The sequence below is a fragment of the Amblyomma americanum genome, chromosome 6 (genome assembly GCF_052857255.1).
Source record: "Amblyomma americanum isolate KBUSLIRL-KWMA chromosome 6, ASM5285725v1, whole genome shotgun sequence".
NCBI lineage: Eukaryota > Metazoa > Arthropoda > Arachnida > Ixodida > Ixodidae > Amblyomma > Amblyomma americanum.
In genome coordinates this window covers 19,033,856-19,059,715 of record NC_135502.1, presented here as the reverse complement: position 1 = coordinate 19,059,715, position 25,860 = coordinate 19,033,856, and the positions used below count along the sequence as shown (strand labels likewise).

The following is a 25,860-nucleotide window of genomic DNA, read 5'->3' as shown; positions in this document are numbered from 1 at the left end:
AATATAGCCGACAGCCTTTCTGATAGCATGGCTGTTTCGTCTTTTCTGGTGCGAACGTGAAGTAGCGAGCCAGCTGGCGGGCCGACTAGCCTGAATCCCGTCGGCCGCGGTCATAAAAATGAGCTTAAGATGGTTTTTGGCGTAAATCATGAACGTTGGTATAGAGAAATGTGAAGTATATATATCATTATAGAGGATCGTTGATAAATACCGAGTTGCTGGTAGAAGTTCCAACTGTGATACGAGCAAATTTCTTGCCACAATCGCCTCGCAGCTGCCGCTGGCCCGCCGTTGCTGTCCGGCTCGCCTGACGCCCGCAACTGTCCGCTAGCTCCGCTGCCGAAGGCGTCGCGGAAATTGACCACAGTTTATTGCGAGGTTATGCTGTTGACAGCAAAGAGATATTAAGAGTGTACCTTTTAATATAGCGCAGGCGACTCCCGAAGCGGCGCCCGCTGCGCCTTCGATTCGACAGAAGCTATAGGCCTAGCGACGACCTAGGCAGCCAGGCAGCAGCAGGCCGGTGCAACCGCGGGCGGCGCCGTTGCTGAAAGCTCGCTACTTGGGCAGGCATGCTTTGTCGCTGCTCGAGAGTATATTAGGCGGTCTTCCTGATAATATGGATATTGTCTTTTCTGGTGCGAACTTCAACACCAAACCAAGAAGCGGTCGGTCACTGCTGCGCGGTGGCAAACCGTACGCTTTGAGCTTGGGCCAAGCGGCGCATCGATGCTTGCCACTCCGAGTGTCCCTGCTTGCAGATGATGATGAAAGTCCTTTCATCTCTCGTCTGCTTTACGAAACCTCAATTAATTTATCGCATAGTCCCTTTAAAGGGACCCAGAAAGGGGGTCTCAATAAAGGTGCGATATGTCCGGTATGTTAAAAGACGACGGTTCATAACTATCCCCCAGCAAGAATTATTTTAATGCGTTTTGTGGAAGCTGAATTATATGCAGACAAGATTTGAACTTCTGCGACTTCGCGCCTTTCCCTCTCTCGCACGCTAAAACGGCGGCCGCACTCACTCGGCCCCTTCCCTACCTCCGCCGGCTGCGGCGCACGCGGAGTGGCCGCGGTAGCGCGTGACGTCCTAAATAATTTGGCGCTGTGAACCAATGATAACCCGGCTGCTGACGTCATTTGCAAGACGTGACGTCGTCTGCCAGGTTTTCGTGCGAAAGCCCGGCACCGCGAGGTGCGAAAGCGGGAATTTTTAAAAATGTATTGTAAATTTCCCGCCCGCTTCTGAGGTCTCGTACGCGGCATGGACACTCGTTGGCCTGTACTTTACATAGTGCAAGCATATTAAACCCAAGCTCAAGCACCCCTTTCTGTGGCCCATTAAGTTTTGCAACGTTAGAGCAATGCCCATATTTCACACAGGTGGCGTGACTATGTGCAAATGCAATTTCAAACCAATCTGTGCGCTGGATTTCGAAACGTGTAATCAAAAGGAGGGTTTCGATGTCGTGATCGAAGACTGTGGTTTCATTTATTGTCCACGCCAGCTAGCTGTAGCCATTCATTGCTAAGAAGCGTAGCTGCTTTATTAACGGCGTTGTTTCCCTTGGTGTGCAGGACTGCAGAAGCGGACGGACGCCGCTGTACCACGCCATCGCGCTGCAACGCGAGCACCTAGTCAAGCAGCTTGTGTCGCACGGCGCCAGCATAGAGGCCCAAGACTACGCGGGACACTCGTGCCTCGCGCTCGCCAAAGAAGCCAAAAGCTCCTGCCTGCCGCTGCTTCAGCAGGGCAAGGCGTCCTCGCTCTGCAGCTGACCGGGGCGGCACCAACTGCCGGGATGCGCATACACACCGGAAGAGCACGGGTCGACCCCGTGTGCCCACCAAACACGCTAAGGAACAACGGCACGGCCGCGACGTCCATCGTCTCGCGTCCGTCGTGCCCCACTCAAGAACGGGCAGCAACCCAGACCACCAAGTGCCAACGCGACGAGCTGACGGCAGGCAGGGCTCTTTTCACCGTACCAGCTGCGAAACGCGCTCGTACAACGCGTTCCAAAATCCAATGCACTCTGTTCAAAATATGGAGGTTTGCAGATTGTTGGGCCATCTGCGGGAGAAAAATAACTTTGCAACGGTCATCTGCCGACACAAGATCACATAAGAGGCGCCTCGGTCTGCAAGCCTTCAGAAACGGTTGCAAGAGATGCATGGATTTTTTTTTTTACAATGGAGTTCCGCAACTGCTGCATTTGAAGAACCCTGGCCTACAGGAGCACGCAACACCTGAGTGAAGCACTGCAACCCACATCATGCACACTCTGTGCCAGTGAAACTGCCAACTGTGCCACCATATACAAAAAGTCACTCCTGGATTCTTTGTGCTGACCTTCTTGTGAAGCATCTGATCCTGAATCTTCTCCCCATCTACCAATGTTGACATGGAATCATACAGGCATCCTCACAAAGTCAACCACAAGATCAGAAGACAAGGACAAGCCAAGCACATTTGGGAAAAAGCTTCAGAGAAACTCTGACCTAGCAGTTACTGCAATTCAGAAAGTACTGCAAGCAAGGTGACCAAAGAACCCAGTGAGAATCCACATACGTCTTCATACTGCAGACAACACTGAATGCATTCAGGTGAAGACTACATGCTCCTCACCTGTTGGCTGACACGTGCAGCCGCAGTTCGTGACAGGAGGCTAATGACAGACAGTGAGGACATACCAACAGTCCTTCCAGAGTGTATTTCCACAAAGTGCTTTGTGATCCTAAGTGGGGCGACGGTGCTTGTGATTCTGTTGTGTGGAACTGCACTGGCACCATCATATTTATTAGCATTAAAACAACTTTTTCCAGGCACTGTCAGTGTGTGGTGGAGTGTCTCGGTCTTAAAGCATCATGTTTTGGTTATTGCTACAGGTTATTTATGAATGGGTAAAATAGAACAAAGTGAAAAAATTGAAAATTGGTTTTTGAGGAAAGGAAATGACACAGTAACTGTCTGCCACATCTCGGTGGGCACCTGAACTGTGCTGCAAGGGAAGGGATCAAGGAGGGAATGAAAGAGGAAAGGAAGAAAGAGGCGCCTGAACAAAAAGGTAGTTGAGCACAGCCTAGACTTGTAATTAACTCAATCTCACAGCAATTCAAAATCTAGTGACCAAAGCCAGGTTGCTGCAGTCTTATTCACATTATACTAACTTCAGTTAGTACATACTCAAACATATGGCACCACTGTGCAGAAGTTAAATGATCAGTTTGTTTATGTGATTATAATACACCAATGGCTCCATTTCTTAATGCGACACATCGCCCAACTATCGACCAGAGCCCTTAAAGGGGCTCTAATAAAGTTGCAGTATGCCTGGGACGTGAAAGGATGTCGTTTCACGAATATCCTTCAGCAAGAAGGATATTCTTTTTACGCGTTTTACAGAGGCTGAGTTATCTATAGTCAAAATCTGAACTTCAGCGTCTTCGTGCCTTTTCCTCTGCTCGTCCGTTTTTGCACGCAAGGTCGGCACTCTTCCGCTGGCCCCACCGCTGAGGGCGGAACTTCCTGACCCACCGGAGCTATACTCCTTACTGACTGCAGCCATGGTAGCCGCGACGTCTGGAAGAGTCTTAACCAATAGCCACCAATGAACTGGTATGCACAGGAGTGCGCAACGGAGAGGAGGGTGCGAGCATGAAAAAGTCTCCAGAAGGGCATGCCAACTTTGCGATTGTGGGTTCTCTGCTACATGTGGAAGTGTATTAAGGTGAAAGCCTTTCTTGCCTAATCAGTGCGCGCAGGACCTGTCCGCACGAAACAAGTACAAGAAGTGTCCGCTCCACCTGTCAACTAAACCAAATGTCTTCCAAGGTCATCGATAATTGACATAATCAACTGATCATTAACTAATGCCAGGCAATCACTATCACAATTAACTATGATAATCAAATTATCATAGTTAATTAATGGAGTATCAGAAGCGGTCTAGAGAGCTCGACAGGATAACACAGGCTTTCGCCTTGATGCACATAAGGCGAATGAAGTGCTCCTCTGAATTTTATTTGGCTCAATTGTTCATGACAACACAATGCAATGACTGAGCGAGTTGATGTGCTCTCCTTGGAAGGTGTTTCAGAGCCCCTTAAGCATTTGGCCTGTATTTGAGGACTTTCATCATCATCAGCAGCAGCCTCACTATGCCCACTGCAGGACAAAGGCCTCTCCCATATCCCTCAAATCAACCCTGTCCTGTTCCAGCCTGTGGCCACCCTATTCCCGCAAACTTCTTAATCTCATCCTCCGAACTAACTTTGTGCCGCCCCCTGCTACACTTGCCTTCTCTTAGAATCCCCTCTATTACCCTTAAGGACGAGTGGTTATTTTGCCTTTGCATTACATGCCCTACCCAAGCCAATTTCTTCCTCTTGATTTCGACTAGGATGCCATTAACCAGCATTTATTCCCTTACTCACTCTGCCCGCTTCTGGTCTCTTAGCGTTACACCTAACAATTTTCTTTGAATAGCTCGCTTCGCTGTTAATTTAAGCTGAACCCTTTTCGTTAGCCTTCATGTTTCTGCCCTGTAGGTGAGTACCGTTAAGATACAGCTGTTGTATACTTTTCTCTCGAGAGATATTAGTAAACTGCCATTCATGATCTGAGAGAACCTGCCATATGCGCTCCATCCCATTCTTATTCTAGTTATTTCCCTCTCATGATCCGGATCCACAGTTACTACTTGCCCTAAGTATACATATTCGTTTACCACTTCCAGCACCTCACTACCAATTGTGAACTGCTGTTTCCTTGCTATAGACTGTTGAGCATTACTTCGGTTTTCTGCATGCATATTTTTTTTAGACCCACCATTCTGCTCTGCCTCATTGATCATGCTTTGCAATTCATCTCCTGAGTGACTCAGCAAGGCAATGTCAACAGCGAATAGCAGATTATCTAAACACTAGATTGAGACAAGAAGGATATGCACAAAAAACAGTTATGTAAATTTATTCGCATAACTGTGTTAAAAAAAAATACCACTCGAAGTCCCTTCTTCCATCACTACCGTTGGTCATGCACCAGTTCCAGTAATGACTTCATATGTCTGCATGCTTGGGGCTGCCTTTCTCACTTCGGGACCAAGGTTACTTCGGTTTCATAGACACGGCCCACAATGCACGCATTGAGGAAAAATCGAGTGGAAAAATAGGGCAGGGTTCATGTTTCTGCAGCTGTGGTGATGCATCACTCCACTGAAAATAAAAGAGCCCTTAACATACTGCACTAATTTAAATTTCATCAGGCAGACTAACACTTAGCTCGCCACAAACCGTCATCCCAGCAGAGGTGAAGCATTTCAGCCATTTCAGCATTTCAGTAGCATTTCACTAGTACAATGCTCTGTGACAACTCCAGTTTGAGCTATTCTACTCCACATCATGTCAGTTTCAATGAGAATACAGTAATGCCTCCACCACAGCTGCCTCAACAAAAGGCTGAACCCCGTGACATTAACCTCATCCGCCCTGGTTGACACATCTCCTTTCCGGCCGGTAGGAGGAGCTCCCTGAGGAACCCATGAGTGGGTTATAATCTGAGCCGCGCAAGCGTTCGCCATCGTCCCGATTCCCCTTGGGTCTCCGCGAGAGTTTGTTTGACTCGGCACCGCTCTCTTCGGCACCTACGTTGCGCAGCTTGGAGCCTAAGCCACGGCCCTGCTGAAACTGCTCCCAGTTGTCAATCTTCTCTTGTCGCTTCTGCTCTTCAAGCTGTGGGGCATGCAAAAAAGACAGACACAATAAGTGCAGAAAATGAGAAGAAAAACAGACATGGCGGGGCATGCAAGGTAAAGAACAAATAACCAGACGTCCCTAGGGTAACTGAGTAGGTTCTAAGGGAAGGAAAACATAGCAGGGGGCAGCAGAAAGCCAGGTGGACAAGCTAAGCTGATTAGTCTGGTGCAGGGTAAGGTTTTTCGGAAATCAATGGGAGAGATCGATCTTGTTATACAGTGAACATAACTGGGGTGGTGGTTGTGGTGATGATAATAAAGTGCTTGAAGAAGCGTGAAAAATTTGGGCAACTGGCACAAAGCAAAGCGGGGGGGGGGGGGGGGGGGGGGGGGGCTCTTTTTCTCCTTATCTCTTCCGTCGCTATGATCGAAAATAAAGGTATTATTATATTACAACTAAAAAAAAAAAGCAGACAAGCTGATAGAAAATAATATGAACGGTCTTTTGCACTGTAGTTAAATATTTTTCATGGTGGAAGAAGGAGATGCGATCCGGCAGTGGTGCAAGGAGCGGCCAGTCAGTGTGACTTATGCACGGCGCGGCTGCAAGAGGCAGCACCGGTACTGGGACCTTTTTTGTCACTCGTTTCTTTTGGTGCTTCTATCAACACGCCTCGCACAAGTGCTTGATTTCGATCGCCTGCTTGAAATGACTGCTTGGTTGGAGGGGCATCCATTCATATCTCTGCTCACATTCCACGTTACAGTTCAATTCGAGGCCGAGTGAGTAACCGCTTAATTGATGGTAATTGGAGTTGCATTCGACTGCAACTTTGAAATTAAGGAGAAACACTGTAAATATAATGGCACTTATTGAAAGCACTCAAGTGAGCACTGTGAAATATGCATTCAGAGGGGTGCGAGAGTAACGGACAAAAGCCTCACAGCTGCCAACATGTGCAGGCTGTGATTTTGCCCAAGCTGTCATGCGTCTCATGTTACGGCACGAACTGAAGGGTGTATTAATCGATTTCTGAATTGTATACGTGATGTAATAACCAGAGGAAACTTCACAAACACAATTTCTTATTTTTATCTAGAAAAAGTAATCAAGCATTATAAGCAGATCACTGATCTTGTTTAAGGAAACTAGCATCCGTCTAGTTGAATGTTAAATGATTAAAACAAAATTTAAATAACAGAAAAGCTAGAAGTGAAACGCAGAAACACAACCAGTACTGCATATGTTTGGTTTCTTTGGCTGACGCACACACAAACTGTGGCAAGCTAGGGCCGTATCAACTGTCGGCGAGCACATTTCCTCGGTTTTCCCAAAGCTGAGATTGGGCCGTATCAACTGTCGGCGAGCACATGCCCTCGGTTTTCCCAAAGCTGCTCCGCAGCTGTGCGGTTTTGCGTTAGCGTGCGCTGCTGGAAATTTGAAGCCTCATAAAAACCGCGGGAGATATGCCCTCATTCGATCTCTTGAAGACTGCCTGTTTGAGATCATCTTTCGCATTTTGTGCCTCAACAGCCAGCTTTGTAAGCTTTCTCAAGTTGTGTGACTTGCTGCTGACAAATCTTTTTTGTTTGCTGAACTGTTGCATCCTCACTGTAACACAGTAACTTAGAAGATGCGCTGTTAATCCCCCTTGTGCTCAGCGCATGGAATGCGATGCAAACATTTCATCGATGGTGATGTTGCAAGTGTTGGGCTGTGCGGCATTGTTTAGAAAAAAATTGTAGAGGACATTTAAACTCTGCCTCAAGGGTATGATGTGACAGCGTTAAAAGGTTAATGCCCATATATGTGGAACTGGTCTTTCTCTACTTTATATTCATGAAGTGCAGGGAGTCCTCTTACCACTGCTGGCGCAGTGGTGCAGCGGTTAAGCAATATGCCACTGCCCTGTGATGGTAGATGCTGCCACCGGTGGGGCTTGTGGAACCCAGGTTGCTCTTCCCGAGCAATCTCTCACAACCAGTCATTAATGACTGCCACCTGCCCCGGTGGTCTGTTTGCTCACAATCCGATTGGCAGGTTTTGATGATGCCACAAGGTCACGTGACCTAGGTGGCCCATCTAGGTTGCTTCTCTAGGGATTATTCGTGGATTTTTCACTCATGGTGAACAACGGCGACACCCCCTTTTCTGCAACACGGGCTCCTTAACGCTATTGGGTTAAAGCTGCTTTGACTGACGTAACCACTGTCGAAATAATTTTTTGTGACCATAGCCACGAGAACATAGTCTGTATGGAGAATGGGCTTTTGCTATGCTTCCAAGAGAAGGATAGTTCAGTCTTTGGGAGTGCTGACGCGCAATACCTGCTCTTTACAGATCGCTCTGCCGCTGTTGCAGCTAAGCAAAAATGACTTGCCATATATTAAGACATAATTATGCATTTCTTGCAGAGGCCAAATGCATAAAAAAATTCAAGACAGCGAATGAAAGCACGTTTCCGGAGTCACCATTGAAGGAAAGACAAGATGGCCCTGCACGCCACTGCATACCTGTAAGCTGAGCTACCGATCACTGTATCGGGGATTTCTATCGGTGGCCTGATGTCATGATATGGCTCTTTAATTTATAAAATGAAGCAACAAATCACTGTATGTGCCTCTAAGCCAGCTATGAGATGCCGAGGCGACAAGCGTCGCGCGTCGTTTGCTCGAGTCTTTCTGGTCGGAAATCGAAGCATTTGGACAGTAAGCAGTAAGAAAGCTTCTACCTGTTCAGAATTAGACAGTTAAATGAAAAAAAAATAAAAACAGGAATGATAAAGTTTTGGGTATTTGAACTCTGTCCGAGGTAGCAAATGCCGCGAGGTGCCGCTGCTCCAAACGAAAGCATGCGGAATCGGCGAAGAGGACAGCCCCCTGAGCATGTGCTGCACCTAGCAGCGGTGCTCACTTCCGGTCACAATAAGTGGCCGTTCTCTCACCACAGTGCGGCTGCGCTGTCGAATCACCTCTCCTTCTTCCAACGTGATATATTTGCAACCAATTAAACAGGCAACAATTGCTCGGAATTACATGCATGCATTCACGCCACAATGGTTAGTTTTCCTATTCCTTTCTTCCTTTTCTCTTACTGTAAAGAAAGGATAGAACCAAGCAGAGCCAATAAAATATCGCACCAGGTTAGAAACAAAAAATCAATGGCCAAGCACTGTGATTCACTGCTTGAGTACAAACAAAGTCATCACTAGTACAAGAAGGCTGCATATACTGATTCCAGCACTGCTTTTTTTTTTTTAAGTCTTTCAAATATTTTTGTGTAAAGCTATGTGAGGATCAGAAAGAAAATGTCTTTGCAATGACAACTGGTTTGGTTTATGCAGTTTAACGTCCCAAAGTGACTCAAGCTATGGGGGAAGACGTTATGGAGGGCTCCAGATGATTTATACCACATGAGATTCTTTAATGTGCGCTGGTAACCCACAGTACACGGCTCTCTAGCATTTCGTTTCATCGAAATGCGACTGCCACCACTAGGATTGAACCCGTGCCTTTTGGGCCAACAGCCGAACACCATAACCACTTAGCCAGCGCGGCAGTTTTTCTGTAATGGCAATAATCCAGGGGGTTGTTACACAAGAAAGATAACATTGTTCTCCGTATCTATTCACATAAATAATAATGATAGTGATCATACAAAAGTGCGAATGAACACATCAGTCATCCACCAGCATCCCCATATTTTTTGCCACTGTGCACATTAATCCAGACATCCTTGCCTCTGTCTGCATTTAAAACGAACTCTCACCTGCTTTGTCCTAAAACTAAAATCTAAAGAATGGCTACAATACAGTAAGGCAAAAATCCATAAGCAACTCCTACCAACAATGTGATCCAGATCTGAGAGACGAAATAAAAGTTTTCTCCTGCTAACAGTCAACTTGCTGCCTGAGATTTCAAACGCCTCTCGGCAGCTTCACAGGAATAAGTGGGCTAGAGTACTTTCTTTGTCAGCCAGTCACAGCAGTTGTTAAATGCCCATCAGGAATCTAAATTTGGTCAGTCTGGATGCCTAGGGAACATGATGCTGCAGCATGAACATGCTGCTCCTCAGCTGATGCAGTGGTTCAGTGACTGCAGCTGTGTCGCTATTCAGCACGAGGCTGTGGGGTCAAATCCCAGCCCAGTGGTCACATTCCAGTGAAGGAAATATGCCAAAATTCCTGTGTACCATGTAGTGGTAGTGCCTGCTAAAAAACCTAAAGCGAGTTAAAGAGAGTTCTCACCACTGCGACAACTCTCTCCGCCCTTTTACGCCTTCCCTCATGGCTTGGTTCACCATGTGTGACAAAGCTACTACGCCTTTTTTCCTCCTCTTAATTGTTATTATTACTATTTAGGACAAATTTGTTCACAGTCTGTGTGTGCGTCAGCAAGGACACATTCCAAGGCCTGGTACCAAACACAAACCTAGCCACACACTACTTCTTTATTTACCCTAAGGGCTCTTTTCGAGCATTACATATGAGGGGGGACATTATGTAAACTGCAAAACACGTGTATGTGAAGAGAATTTTGTACACATGAAAAAAAACGATAGCGCATAATACAAGCATAGAAACGTTCGCAGAGGAACGGGTGTATGTAAAAGGAAATAAAACATTTCAAGGTGATTACACATTCCAAACTACAATCTTTAACCACAGAAATTGTTAAACATTTCGCTGCGTAGAGAACTGGTCAAAGCTGACCGAAGAATATTTTATGTGCTGAAGCAACACTGGGCTAGGAGGCGTGCCACATTGGGGTGCTCTCAATCAATTTCAGCCAACCAAGCACCAAAACCTCAGTACATGACTTTTTTCACACTTGCGTCTTCCATCAAAATGCGACCTCTCTGGCTGGGTTTTAACGACGACCTTGGGCTAGGGAGGGCGTCTCAACCAGCCATAGCCATAACACCAATGAGGTTTTCTCACATCAAGGATACGAATCAATTTGGCCAAATATAAATAATAGCATAAATACATCATGCTAATTTAATCCTGTGCAAGGAAACAGCCCAGAAGAATGTTACAGCAGAGAAAACAAAGCTGAAGAGTTAGCAGAAAAATGGCTAGTTTGGCCGAATCAACAAAACAGGAACCTCAGCCAAATATTTTACTTTGCATAGTCTGTGGTACAAGTTCGCGGCTTGCGGATATGCAAAAAATATTTCGTCAGCAAAGTCGCAGAAGCCCATTACCTGAAATGACACCAAGTATGAGCCAATGTGCATGCTCCATTTGTAGGTATCAGTACCAGGTGAATTGGCAGCAAGGCAGGGCTACAATAATTTTGTTTCTCAGTATGCCCATCTCCAACTTCTGCTGCTGACTACACAACGCATGGCCACTATATTTGAAAATTTTTTGCCTTTACATAGAAGTAATTGCAAACTTAATTTACGTTCGGAGTACAAAGCTTGCTATCACAGAGCCTGACTGTGTGCATCATTCTGGGCGTTTACATGAGCCCAACAAAGTCAGGTCAAGTAGGCCTGTCAGGATGGAAATCGGCTGTCCCGCTCAATGTGTACTTTAAGGGGTAAGGGTGGGTCAGCCCGTCTGCAGGAGGCAGGCTGACTCGGCCATCCGTTTGGAAGGAGCATATATATATGCTGCCACGTCGGGCCAATGCCTCCTCTCTGGTCAGGCTGATTCTGCACAGGGAACTGAGAACTGCTTGTCTGGCTAATTCTCTTTTTTTCCCCTCCTCTTCCTCCTCTAGCATCTGCACATGGTTTTCTTGCTGGATACTAGGCATGGTGGCTATCTGGGCCTGACAGAAACAGGTTCATATAATGAGTCAGCCTGCAGCCTGACTCGGGCGTGGCTAGACTGGACCAGCATTGAGCTCGTGCAAACGAGGCTACTGTAGCTCACAAATCTCCTGACAATGCATTTTTTATGTGCTGTATTTACTTCATTATAGCAGGGTACAACTTTACAATGCGTTCTCTGTTACGGAAATAACTGCTCTTGTGACCTGCCGCTAAAGCCACTTTTAGTGTGGACGCAACTTTGGTGTTTCTCAAGTTTGTCGGCCGCCGCTTTTACAACTACACATGCATGTGAGCACCATCAGACATAAAGCAGCTAAACTTGATCAGGACTGAACAGGCACATAGCGTTCACTATCAAACATGACTGGACATGACTGAACTTCAATAGGGAAAAAATGCTCATGTGACAGCAGTGGTTAAGAAGGATTAATGAAGGGTTCAGAGCAATAAGTCTCTGGAAACAACCCAATGCATTTCAAAAATCCCGTAAGAGCGCTTTCCGTTACATGAGACACTGATACCAAACGGGAAGAATGAAAATCGTGTAGTTTTTGACCACATTAGGAGTGCCAGACACACGTCCAAGCCTCACATTATGGACAAGAAAATGTGATAGTCCCAGACCATGTGCTCAAGCACCTCACCATGAACCACACAAGCAGTCACAAAGCATGATGATGATTATTATGATGATGAAATTGTTGCTAATTCCTATGTAATGGGCAACTTACAGGCCTGGTCAGGACTCGACTGAAGCGAGGAGGAGAGAGGAACAACAAAAGAACACTTCCAAGAACCCATGCTAACCTCGAGTTTCCCGTCATAGAACACAAAGAAGTTCCGAGTGCAGCACATCATAGCTCGTCTTTAATCCTTTTTTTTATTTTTGGAAGCCGTGTTTCCATGGAGGCAAAACGAAAAAGGCGCACATGTGGTGAGCAATGTCAGCACACGTAAAAAGAGCCCCAGGTAGTCTAAAATAATATGGAGACCGCCACTATGGCACCCCTCATAGCCCATGTGTCACTTCGGGACATTAAATCCGCAATTCACAATTTACAATTTCATTTTTGGCCTCTACAGCACTGCTGCATGCCGTATGCTCTTCCAAGTGAAAACTAAGGGCATCGCCTGCCTGCCCAACATAGTATCTGCTGAGGTATTTGATGACACCAAGGCCTGTGCGCAGAGATCAGCGATTTGGTTGAACACTGACACGAGTCTAAGCTATGAGACATGCCAGAGTGAGCCTCGCACCACACGTCACACGAGAGTGCAGCCAAGCTGCGTCTTGGCTTAGCAACTAAATAAGACTACTGGTTTATGGGTGTTTAACGTCCCAAAGGAACTAAGGCTATGAGGGACGCCGTAGTGAAGGGCTCTGGAAATTTCGGCCACCTGGGGTTCTTTAGCGTGCACCAACATCGCACGGTACACGGGCCTCTAAGCAGTCTAAATAAGACTACTGCTTCTACATCTACTCTGAGAGAGAAGACAGTCTTTTGGGGTGGAATGAAGCAATGACCACTCTTGGTGTGTGCTGGTGGGAAGCATAGGACCTAGGCTTGCTTGCGAGAGCCTGCGTGCTGCCTTTCAGCTTTACGTTCATAATCAATACTTTCATCTCCTTCCAGAAGGTTTGGAAGTTGACACGTGCCATGTCGTCAATCATAGTACCGGCGCTGCTGTTTACATATTGCTCTTCTAATTAGCCGAACTTAGTCATCTCTGGCAAGCATGGAACATTCATTCTGGGAGTGACAGGAAGCTTTGTCCTTAACTGCCTCATCATTAGTAGCTCCGAGGGCCTGTACCCATTTTTCAGTGGAGCTGACCTGTACTACAGGGTGGTCAAGTATGGGTCTTCAGTCTTTTTCACCAACACTTTCATAATTTTGCCAGCAGCTTTAGTGAGTCCGTTGCTCTGATGGTAGTGCGGGCTCAAAGTGATAATGCGTGAACCCATATTCATAGCTGTGTACGCAGCAGCAAAGGTGGAGTGCAGCCAAGCTGTGTCATGGCTTAGCCACTTCCTGTGGTTATGCTCAGTCCAGTGGCAACTTACAAATTCTTCGCAGCACTAAACCAACCCATGAACAGGTGTAGTGCGAGCAGACAAATAGATTGAATGTTACTGTCAAGTGTCAAGCAAGTGTTATTTACCTGTGCCATCTTTTCCTTCTGTTTTTCAGCCAGTGCGTCTTGAACTTCTTGCATCCTTCGGCGTGCCCGTTCCATGGCTTCCTGCCGTTTTACAAATTCGTCTGCTTCTGCAGCTCCTACACAAAGCAAATTAAATGTGTAATTCTTGTACTTGTTTTACAGAGCTTTATAGGTTGGTATGCTTGTTCTGTTGCAGGCTGTAGTATAGATTTGTGGGATAACACAGATGTTTTATATTCAGAAACAAACACGCATACAAGATTTTGAAAGCACATATGCACTTGCACATATGCATGCAAATAAAAAACACAGAGAAATGACACAGGTCATTAAACATCAATCAGTATCAGAGAAAAAGTAAAATATAACCCGACACCAGCTCAACATGCCGAAACATGACTGCCAGCAGCTCTGACCAATATACGACAGAGATCACTAAAGCAGCGAAGATAACACACTTGAGTGACACTTCTGAGCACACTCTCACAAATCTAGATTTGACTGACAGAGAACAGTCTTTCTTGACAAGCTGGGCTGTTGTGGGGGTTTCCTGCTACGTTTCACAAAAAACACACCCTTGCTATTACCTTCCCAGGTTTTATGCCTGTGATTATACTTTTACTGAAACAAGATACTGTATAATGATTGCGGTCCATAAAAAGAAACACGACTTTTCATCCAATCCATCCCATCTTACTACAGCAACTGTATGGGATTTTCCTTATCGTACATGGTGCTTGTTTCATAGTATGTCGTAACAAACAACTCTGCATTCAGTTGCCGCTTAAAGGGAATGCTACCCAGGCGGGTCTGAACCACAAAAATGAAGAGTAGAGCCATTCATGGGGGTGAGCAGCGAGGTGTGGCACAACTATCACTTTCCCTTCTTCAGAACAAAGGAGAAGAATGGACTGGGAGTTATTCACAGATATAAGTGTCCCTCTCTACTGCAGTGAGGATACACACAAATCAAATTAATCTACTTCTCCTTAATTAACCCTTTATAAGAAATATCCTCAAAATAGGGTTTTCAAGGAGCATAGACACAGATTTTCGGTTGCGTGTTTTCTTTTTTGCAATGATGCGCAAGACACCAGTATACATTGATCACCATGTGGAATTCGCCTACGACTGCCTAAACGTTTATAATTGAATTTCTTCTCCGTGCTGGTTCAGTTTCAACAGCCGAACAACATCTGTGAGGTTAATAGTCAGCATAGCTGACATGAGGCATAAAAGAACTGAGATGTAATCACTACTTTGCCATTTTAATTCGCTGCATACTAAAGCCAGCCTGTCTCAAAAGTAAGAATAGCATCGAATGAAGAAGCAGCGAAAATACTGCAGTTTTTTTAGGCTTCATGTGATCTCTACTCACTTTCGATGTCACAGTCATTGCCCAGCTGTTGAAACTGAAACAGCATGTCTTATGCACCATTACAAAGAAAACATGCAACTAAAATTTCGTGTCTATACTCCTTTGAATTGACACTGAGGACAAACTGAAGTTTGCCTGTATTAATATACTTAGGTTTTCTAACGACAAAGAGACCACTCTCACCAAAGATGGAGCTTTTATAAGTTAGAAAAAGGTCAAAAAACGAAATAAAGGTGTCACCACCTTCAGCCGATTTCACAAGTAATTTGCATACGTCGACATCGAATTTTTGCTGCAGATCTCAGACGCTATGTTACAGCACCGTTCACATAAAAATGGCGACAACCAGTCCTTCTTGGTATGGATGTTATGAGTTTTAATGTCATGAGTTTGAACTAAGTGGCAGGAAAATGTTTAAATTCCACATTCTCAGGCGGGCGAAAGTTAACATCCTAGAAGGAGCAAAAGAATCAATTTTTACTGAAAACAATAATTGGCTGGAGCTGTCCTCAGGATCTCTAAGGTAATATAAGCGAAATCCGTGAAATGTCCACCTTTCGCTGCGAATACAATGATTGTGTTCATCATTAGAATGCCTTGAAGCACCATCTCTGGTCCTTTTCAATTTTTACCTGCCCTTCATGATTTCTGTTGTGTCTTTACAGGTCATGTTGCACCACTTAAAATGTAAATGGCACAACAGTGCAGTTTTGGTGTCTAACCCGAGTGCAAAAACAGTTACTGTGCCTTTCCCTTTCTCACAGCCATTTATTATTATGAGGTTTCTATGTCATATGAGCTCATTCACAAATGCACTACTAAAGAAAAGACTAAGAATAATGGAGTCCAATGATGCACGATATGCATTCTAGTACGCCAGCTACAAGTTGAGAAGCAGGGGAAATGGCAATTCTTGGGGTAGGTTGAACTCCATTGAAAGCTTGAAGGATGCTTGAAAGAACCTGAAACATACTTTTTGCCACACATGTTGAACTGTGATCCACAGCTTAACAGTTCTACAAACTATATGAGAGAACTTGCCCTGAAACAGCCAAAAACATTATAGCGTGACAAGACCATGATTGTTGAATCATTGCTCAGTGAACTCTACAATCACAGGTAACAATAGATTAACACGCAATGGACCTCACCATAGTTTTGCTGCTGTTGTGGTGTGCTTGTCCTCCATGATGGCAGATATGAGCCCAGCTTTGTGTACAGTACGTACAAGCCTATGAGCCCAAAGGTGACAAACCATCCATTTGTAGAGATGAAATTGAGAACTGAAAGCAAAGAAAAAAGTGCAACAGCAGCAGAAAATAATATTTTTAGCTGCCCACACATGCATCTCCACCAAAATAAATGTAGTGCGTTCTACTGTTCATCTAAAAGAATGTATAGTGCTACCTTAACAGGGATGAAAGATATTCAGCAATGCATACTAGTGAATGAGGTCACTCTACATTCCGCCCGTGGGTTTCACCAAAGGCCACGTAGTGACAATTAAGCACGCATCAATAGTACAAACAAGAAACAGTAGAACCATCACCACGCACGCAGTGTGCATGCCGGCATCAAAACAACTAGTTATGACACAAAACCATGCGCACCTGCTGCGCTAACCTAAGAGCTAACTTGTATAAGATGGCATTAACACACAAACGCAATGTGCCAAGCCTTTTGTCTAACCTAAGAGCTAACTTGTATAAGATGGCATTAACACACAAACGCAATGTGCCAAGCCTTTTGTCTAACCTAAGAGCTAACTTGTATAAGATGGCATTAACACACAAACGCAATGTGCCAAGCCTTTTGTCACGATTGAATTTAATTCGGTTAGCACTGCAAAATATTAATAGTAAGATCAAAATAGCGTGCGCAGGTTCTTCTTTCCTTCTGTTCTTTCTTAAAAAAAGGAAGAGAAGCTTGCGTCCTTGACGCGTGAGAAAAACATGCTCAGGGAAACGACACATCAGCCTTGAAGAAACGGAAAACGTCACGCTCGAGTAGTGAACGTCGTTAGCAGCCATTATGTTCGTGAAGGCTTGTGCGCTCCATTTCACAATGTAAAACATTACGGACCATTTCTCACGACAATTTCATATCAAACAACCAAATCAGACATTAGTACGCCACGGTTCGAGAAACTAGGGCTTTGCGCGGTCACCTACTTTACGGCAGAACGCAGCCGTAACGCTGCAGCATGTAGCAGTCAGTGGCATTTTACGACTAAAATAATCAGCATTCATACAATGAAACGGAAAAGCACAGTTACTACTTGGGACACGTCATGAAATTGCGCGCGAATACTTCGCTCACCTGTGCCAGCGAAGCTAGGATCTGCGTCGCTCTGCTCAGTGTAGGAGTTCGCACTGTCGTCGAACGAGCTGTCGATAGACACCATTGTGCGTCGGTTTTTTCGAAGGAAAACTGTTGCTGAAGCGGTTCCAATGGGTCAATGAAGCAAGAACGAAAGTAAACGGATCGGGAAGATAGTTCCCGCACGCTTGCACAGCACAAGCGCTACATCATGTGCGTGTTTTCGACTGCGGCGCCACTGGCGGTCGTGGACGACGCGAAAATTGTCACAGAGCACCGCGCACGTAGGTTCACCCACGTCCCACGTGTCGTCCGCAGAAATCAAAACACAGCGGCACGGCCAGGGGCGAGTGTTTGCGGTTATTTTACTCGCCGCAGCACCTACAGCTGTGTCTGTTCTGTAGCACAGGAAAATTGCAACCTGCAGTCGGCAGGCGCTGGCCTTATCGGTGTCATCCGTAAATTTTCTCTTTCTGCCGCTAGCAAATCACCGCTGGAACAGCACACTTTCCTTGCTGAGCCACCCAGCGACAGGTCACGTAAGATGAGACCTGCGAGTGTTTGCAGAGTTGCCTACCCTCGGATTTTTTTATTCGGCGACTCACTGACTCAGGTAGTACATATACGAGTAAAATGCAATGCCAGCGATTGAAATGCAGCCGGCTTAAATTTGCTTCCACTTTTGTTGTTATACCCTCTCTCTGCCATAAGCCTTCTCTTATCCTTGCGTAGAGGTCCTTCACTGAAGAAGGTTGTTGGGGATCTCTCGTGGCTGAAGCATTTGAGAGGTCTGTATGTTCGCATTGCTAAACGGTCTTGTGCACCAGCAGGTGCAGTTCAGAGTTTTAACGCCGCTACAAATATTCTGTGTGTTCCCTTTTCGTTTCTTGGTGGAAAAATATTGACAAATTACGCAGTCTTTTAGGATTCTTGATGTTTTTTCTGGCTGTCTCGCGGGCGACCGAGCACTGTGACACTTTTGAACAAAAGCATGCAAGCAACTGAAAGTGAAAAAAATGATTTTTTTTTTTGAGGAAAGGAAATGGTGTAGTAACTAGTCTCACATCTCAGCGGTCGCCCAAACTGCGCCTTAAGGGAATGAGAAAGGATGGAGTAAACAAAGAAAGGAAGAAAGAACTTAATAACGCATTTTCAAGCCACAGCTAAAATGCCTTTCAGTACGGGGAACGATCAATTTCAATTTGGGACTGCTTAAAATGACTTCGTCTGAGAGCAATTTTAAATGTCCAATTTTTCACCTGTACGGCCTTCCATATTTGGCTAAATACGAGGAGGTGAACTCCTCTAGGTGGATATTATGTTTCTGTGAACCGAATAATTACCCTTAAAATGTACATGAGTGCAGCCATGTATGTACAACTCGCAGACCAGGGCAAATTTTCCATCAGCCACGAATACTTTAGATAAAATGATTCTAAATGCCAAGTCTGACACAAAAGCAGTAATTTACTGAAAACTGTCCAGGTTTCATTGGTAGCCACAGGGCTGTGCTAAGGTGGATGCTGAAGTTAATATTCTTTGGAGTTCCAGATTTGTGAAATGTGTTGTTTCAAGCAGCTGGATGCCACTGCCACTTCTATAATGTTGATTCTTATTTCCACAGGCGGTGTGATGTAGTGGTTCGAGGCTTCTCAGGCTACAACACACGCATGTGCAAGTACGTCTTGCCCAGGATCTTTGGCCGCGAGGATGCTGAAAATCTGGCAGCATTTGTGATGTTCCTTGGTGCCAATGACTGTGCCGAGCCCACAAACTGCGGAAAGCAGCACGTACCCTTGAAGGAATATGTTTCAAACATGGAAGAGATGCTGCAGTACCTCAAGGTAATTTTGTTAAAGGATTTTTTGTGGTTTAAGGGCATTTAAACTGCTCTGTGTGATGCGAAAGGCACTCACAAGGCCATATACTGAAAAAGGGGGCTATTCTGGGGAACAAGAAGAATGATGCAACATGTGCAGTCTACTTTGGATTATAAATAGCGTTAGTTTTTCTACTGTAATGATGGAGTTTGCTTCCACCAAACCGCAGCCATCCGGCTACAAACTTGGCTGTTGCTATACCAGCTTAGTTGGTAGAGCGACTGCCCTGCTGGACAGACTGTGGTCATGGGTTCAAACTCCAGCCAAGAACGAATTTTTCTTTAACTATGAAGTTTCTGTAAAAGCTGTATAGCTTTCCTTTGTTACTGGTATAGCTGCACTTGGGTGGATGCTACTAACAAGTCGTTGCTCCCTTATTGTCTCCAAACCAATAATGTTTATTCAAGCATGGGACATGCAAATGGTATATTGTAAGGCATCATGACAGTTGGCAGCTAGCATATAAGTATTACAATTTTAATATAGAGAAAAATGTCCAGCATCGTTAACACTTGCATGCATGTGAACAGAATATAAGGCTTTATTAAAGATTACGAGCAACATGGTGGTGCAACTTTTTCGTAGAAAGAAAATAATGTGCAGTTTATGGAAGCAAGTCAGCCTTACCTGTTATCATTTTCAGGGTTGCGGTGTACCAGAGAACAAAGTCATCCTTTTGACGCCTCCTCCATACTGCGATGAAATGTGGGTAGCCTGCTGCAGAGAAACTGGTAAGCAGGCAGCAGACTGCTGTCCCTTCTGCCATCCAGGAAGTTACAGTGCAGCTACAGCTAGGGAAAGCTTCCCTTGCTGTCAAACTTTACTGCACGTGCTAAAATATGAAGCAGGAGCCTTTATATACCTATATGCCAGGTGTTTGAGAAAAGCTGCTCACTAATTTTTAGCAATAGGGGTTTTGAGGTAAAGAGAAGATTTTTGCGGCATAGTAATACCAGTGTTGGTGGATTTCAAGACACAGGCAAATCATGTTAACTAGTAAAGTGATTAACTAAATTCAAATAGTTAACTTTTAACTATTACTGATAGGTCCCTGATTGAAATTAGAGATTTGTAGCCGGCAGTTAGTAATAGCCATATCAGTTTTTAGAATTTAAAAAATGCAATTACCCTCACTGCTATGGCTGATCTAATTTTGGCTACATCTTGCCAGAAATACATGCAGGCAAAGCAACCCCTCCAGTGCTATTTCAGGAGTGGTTAATAATCCAACCGTACATATTCTGACAAAGTCCAAGGTGGATGTAAGCAAGAGGGCCAGGACCTCTGGGTGAGCAGTTTGGTAAATGTGTATATGAAGGTTCCGCATCATTATGTAAATGCTTTGCTGACAGCATGATGCAGTCCTCTTGTACCAAAAGCAAATAAGCTGTTTCTTGCATATTAAGCAAAAAATAGCATAGTTGAAGTGAACTCATTGCTACAGGCATTAGTGTAAACACTTTTTCCAAGTCTTGAAGTTTGGTCACAGCAGTTGTAAAAATGAAGCTTGCCGTTTAACGACTTAAATGTATTCTTGGTTGGTCATTGCAGGCAGGAGTTTGCCGAGGCGAAGCCTAGAGTCTGTGGCCAGATATGTGGAAGCAGCTTCCAAGCTCGGCGAGGAGAATAACGTCACCGTTCTCAACCTCTTCGTGTCATTTCAACAAGAGTCGGTAAGCACTCGCATATAGTAATAACAATTGAAGCACGGTCTCTGCAAATGTGGAATACACACAGAAAAATAGAGTAATTTTTACAAGGCAACAGAGGGCGTTTTTGTCTATTGCTTTGCGAGTATGCTTCAATGAAAATCAGTTGAGGCCATGCATTAGGTCTTGCTATGCTTGCACCGCTGTTTTGTGTAAACCTCACTGTAAGGTGCCAGCTATACCACATTGTTTTAAGTATGCGTAGATGCTTGCATGCTCTAGTTCCTTGAATAACCAAAGAAGCAAGCACATCTAAAGAAATTTTATTATGCTATTTGGACTGCATAGTAACCTATTTATTGCAGCATATTCATTAATTTACATTTATGTTCATCTTGAGCTGGCCAGAATGACTGAAAGGACCAAACACTTGTTTCACTGTTTCAAGAGAAAGCTTTATGGAAACTGAGCCACGCTGTTTTGTTCTTCGATTGTTATCGACATGCTGAAGTGCCGTCAAATGCTAAAATGGAACTGCACTGTAAAGTGCACACCCACCGCTGTGTTGACCATCCTGATTCACAGTGGGCGTGGCATATCTTTATGTACAGTTGTTATATATCCCTCTTTCCCCTGGCCTTTCTTACAGTTGCTCTCCTGTTTATTGCAGCCTTGTTGTCCCCTATCGTTTTTATTTCCGCTAGCCACAGCTCAGGTGCTTCAGGTATCGATGGCAGATGCCGCGACTAGCAACATCTTTTTACTTCTATTTTTAGCTTAACAGTAAAACCACTTACTATCAAAAGAAAGTGTGCATGCTTGACAATTTTTCACTACATTTGCTTCCGTTGCTCCGGCCAATAGGTGAGTGCCGAGAGCAGCATAAGAGAAAACATATATCGTTCCAGACTGCTGCAGCAATGTCACTTTGATACATTGTTTAATGAAAAAGAGGGACTATTTGGAAGGTTGACCACTATTGAGAATAACAGGAGAAATAATACAAATGTACAAGACAAAAAAAAGATGCGAAGAGGACTGTATGTATTACTTTTTTCTGTGTGGCAGGATTTCTATGGCTGCATATGTACAGCACTGAATGGTTGCTAGAAAGTAAGAATTCTTTGAACAATTGTTTTGCATTGTTTTTCAGTGTTATAGCAGGGGTGCATCGTTTGTGCGAGTAAACTTCTGAAGCAACTTCAGGCACAAGATGTCAAACGACCAGTTAATGAAAGCAGCATTGCGTGACTAGTTAAGGTTTCTTTGCTTGGAGAAGTTAAGGGGAAACAGAACGGGAGCTGTGCATGTGTGGCAGCCTGTGAAATTGACACCCCGACGCAGCTTGTGAGTGACGCAATGTGTGCGAAGTGCGGAAAGTGCAAGCTTGCTGCAAGAATTTGTAATAATTACCTAGAGTTTGTGATAATTACGTAGAGCATGTGTGCACAAAGAGGACTTGTGTTGTGCATTTCATCATGAACAGAAATTCAGCCAGAGCAGCTATCAGAAAACTGATTGTATATTTGAAAAGAAGAGCTAAAGTGACACCAATAAATATTTTAGCTTTCTAGCTCAAAAATTGTAAAAAAGTTTTCTCGAGTAGAGTCTGCCCTTAACCTGCTTCAAAGTCATTAAGTGCAGCTGTAAGGTTCCTATATTTTACTACTTTACTGCATGCTGCTTCATGGCGTGTTATCATTTGTTTATTTAAATTACTTCAAGAAAATTGTGTGAAAATATGATAGGACTTGCTGCATCTAAACGAAATACATGGAGAAATGATATGAAGTAAGACAGCTAAGCGTTTTTCTACCTTTTGCTTGTCTAAATGTTTTTAATTGCTCACTTTGGTTATTAATGGCCATTATACTTGCTGTTTACAGAACTGGCAGAAGCTGCTTCTAGACGGCCTGCACCTCTCAAAGTCGGGGTCACAGAAGTTGGCAAAACTTTTAGTGCCTTTTCTTAATCGGGCCATTGGTCCTATTCCCGAGATGTTTCCAAACTGGAAAACCATGGATCCTGTGCATCCTGAAGGTGATATAGCTTCCTGGGTCCCAAACACATGAACACTTAACAGCACCTGTGTTGGCAAGGCAACATAGTCTGCCACACTGCCAGGTTTGTGAAAGAAAGCAACAGCAGGCAAGTCGATGCGACATTGTGGACAAAACATGCTAACTGCCCAGCTCAGTAGGATAGGGGGAAGAAGCACTCAGAAATATGAACCACTTTGAACTGGCTACTTGTAGAGAAAACTACAACGCTTATAAGAATGGCCATGTGGCAATGGACGACAGCAAGAGCTTAGCATCCTTGTTATGCCCGTGTTTTCTTATATGCTAAAAAAGAAATGCTGAACATATTCTCTTTCTGCTTTCATTGTCATATAGTGAGCGTCTCTCATAGCCCGAGTCGCTTTGGGACGTTAAACCCCTAAAACCATAAAGCTTGTCATATGGTAAGTATGCAGCATGTTGACAAGAATCTGTTTTATCGTGCTCAAGTTCAAAGGATTGATTATGTTAGAAAAGAAATAAGACGAATAACAAGGAAGCGAGCTTTCTGTATTGATGCTAGTCAGATGGCAGGAACCTATATTCTATTTCTTGTATGGCAAAGACGACATAATGGGATAATAAATTGTGTCAACATGAAAAAAATGCACAACAGGCAAAGAAGACATGCAGGACAAAGTTAACAGCATAGGTTTTGATATGAAATGTTAAGGCAATAAACAGAAAGAACAAAAGAACTGAGTCTACTGTGCTTGAGTGCTAGTACAGGAGATGCTTTATTCTTCCGTCAAGATAATGGATGCTGTGCTCACACATGCCCCCTTCATAGCTGTCAACGGATAAAGCTTCGATTACGTACCAAACCCGATTTGTTGTTGCTTTTTTCCATCACACTTATCCTCAGCTCTACACTGGCAGAACCATTGGTGAAAGGCTGAACAGCCAGCTGTAGTGTTTTTCAAGGATGTGGCATGTTGCTAAGTCCTACCAATACTCTGACCAGTTTGACCAATGCAGCGACAGCCACACAAGAGTTGGGATTTTGTGGATACAGCTTTTGGCGTGCAGTGCATTGCATGCAGAATTTCTTTGAACACACGCGGACTTTGTTCATTCTGTTCACTTCTCAGCACATGGAACTATTTGTTAGGGGCAGAGAACGCGGTGTCGACGTCAGTCCTAAATGCGACCTTCATCAAGTTCTGTGCGATCCCATGGCTGTATGGTTGAAGGATGAAGCAACATACAAGTTGAAGCCGAGGGAAATCTTGCGGTAACAGGGCTTTCTGAATGTGGAATGTAGGATTGGCCTTACTGCCAGACAGACCACGTTTGACAGTTCATGGTTGACAACAGTGCAGTGAAACGCAGACAGAGGGTGGGGGGAAAAGAGATAAAACAAGCGCCTGTGTTCCACCGCGCTGTTGTCCACCATGAATGTATACCAACTTGCCTAACTTTCTTCGCTGATCTTGTTTCACTGTCCTGGAGGAGCCTTCCTGCACTACACTGAAGTGCAGTATACGTTTTGTCACCTATACACAGTAGAATCGTAATGATGCGATCACGATTGATACAAATTGCACAATAATACGAATTTTTGAAATTCCCTGGCCAGAGTGCATTGTGTAGTTACAGAATTTCGGATGTTTCCAACACACTCCTGTGCCACTACGAACGATACGGACGCGCAAGCCACTACCGCACCCTCGAGCACGAAGCGCTGCCTGTACATCGCTGATGTTACGATCGTCAGTTGTGCATGGTACTTTCTGTGAGCAGTGAGCGATGGCGCGCGGCCGTAAATAAACCCCCATCAGCCATAAACTGACCTGCGTGAATGCATTTCCTGTGCTTCTGTGTGCGGATTTTGTTCGTGCTTGATAAGAATTCCGGATGATACAAATATTTTTCATGACCCCGCGAGATTCAGCATATGCAGCTCTTCATGTCAGTAGACCTGTTGCTAGTTTCCCTAGTTTGCTGTAAGTCTTTCTCGTAACGTGTACCAGCAATCTTAATCTCAGTCTGCTCACAGACGAATTCCTGCAGTAAAATTCTCGTTCACTGTAATGACTCCTGTAGTGAATCACTCCCATCTTTTGAGCCCCCCTCTGTCCTGCCAATGCTTAGGTATAGCGCAGATTTCCTTTCGCACCAGGCAAAGTGATCTCTTTGACATTTCCAAATCACTGTACATTTGTGTTAATTTGTTGTTTCTTGCACTAAATATAGCAAAAAAATTTATTTCTTGGCAATTGTTATATCCATTTGTATGCCTCATTTTTTATGCTGTCCTTAAGTTTCATGGCTAAAATCGACAGGGAAGTAAAAAAAAAAAGGTGTTCTGTGAATAGTGGCACCTGTGCATTGCGGGAATATGCTCAAACAATGAGTTTTTCTCCAGTGCGGTTTTCTGCCTAAGTACTCACCTTGTGAAGCAGATTTCTTCATAAATGTGTTATCTATAGGACCTTAGTGCAGGTTAAGACATACTTTTTCAAATTTGTGAAATTTAAATTTCTTGTATTATAAAAAAAAAAGCTAATAATGGCCTGACCTGTAGCACACCAGTAGGAACTCGAATGTTGAATCAACCTTCTAGCACATATTAACTCTGCAGCCTTTTCACAAGATTCAGAGGAAAAATATATATAGGAAAACAATTTTCTATAATAGTGAAATATTGCGAGAGTAGTGATAAAATTATTTCTAATATGCTCAAATAATTTCATGCAAGTACATTAAGAAAGAAAAATTTTTATGAAAGGCACATCCCCCCTTAACACAGCACAAGTGCTTCTTTGCTTCTTTTAAGCCAACTTTGTGCATTGACATATCACTCCTTTGTCAAGTTTTGCAAGGCAATTCTCCAGATTGCGAGAGCATTGTCCACTGAAAGTTTTCTTGGATGCATGACAAAGCCATTTCCGAAAAGCCCATGGTCATGCATAGCATGCATTAGC

At 44.3% G+C, this 25,860-nt stretch overlaps 3 protein-coding genes across 3 annotated transcripts in view; 2 read left to right on the top strand and 1 right to left on the bottom strand.

The window, feature by feature from the left end:
• Nucleotides 1–2,838, top strand: part of LOC144136405 (B-cell lymphoma 3 protein homolog) — a 28,410-nt gene extending 25,572 nt beyond the window's left edge. Inside the window, exon 5 of the mRNA XM_077668690.1 lies at nucleotides 1,582–2,838. Within this exon, the coding sequence (XP_077524816.1) occupies nucleotides 1,582–1,782 (201 nt within the window). The 3' untranslated portion in view covers nucleotides 1,783–2,838. The remainder of the gene's footprint in view (nucleotides 1–1,581) is intronic.
• Nucleotides 2,839–4,959: 2,121 nt separating this feature from the next.
• LOC144136408 (selenoprotein S-like) lies at nucleotides 4,960–17,881 on the bottom strand. Its single transcript, XM_077668693.1, has 4 exons — nucleotides 17,345–17,881; nucleotides 16,177–16,308; nucleotides 13,648–13,763; nucleotides 4,960–5,736 (listed from the first exon to the last, which is right to left on the bottom strand). Exons 1-4 carry the CDS (start codon nucleotides 17,427–17,429, stop codon nucleotides 5,485–5,487), a joined length of 585 nt encoding a protein of 194 aa, XP_077524819.1. The 5' UTR covers nucleotides 17,430–17,881; the 3' UTR covers nucleotides 4,960–5,484.
• LOC144136406 (isoamyl acetate-hydrolyzing esterase 1 homolog) lies at nucleotides 17,556–23,762 on the top strand. Its single transcript, XM_077668691.1, has 6 exons — nucleotides 17,556–17,957; nucleotides 18,077–18,132; nucleotides 18,969–19,188; nucleotides 19,868–19,955; nucleotides 20,776–20,897; nucleotides 22,760–23,762. The coding sequence occupies exons 1-6, from the start codon at nucleotides 17,556–17,558 to the stop codon at nucleotides 22,943–22,945; spliced, it is 1,074 nt and encodes a 357-aa protein (XP_077524817.1). The 3' UTR covers nucleotides 22,946–23,762.
• The last annotated feature ends 2,098 nt before the right edge of the window (nucleotides 23,763–25,860 follow it).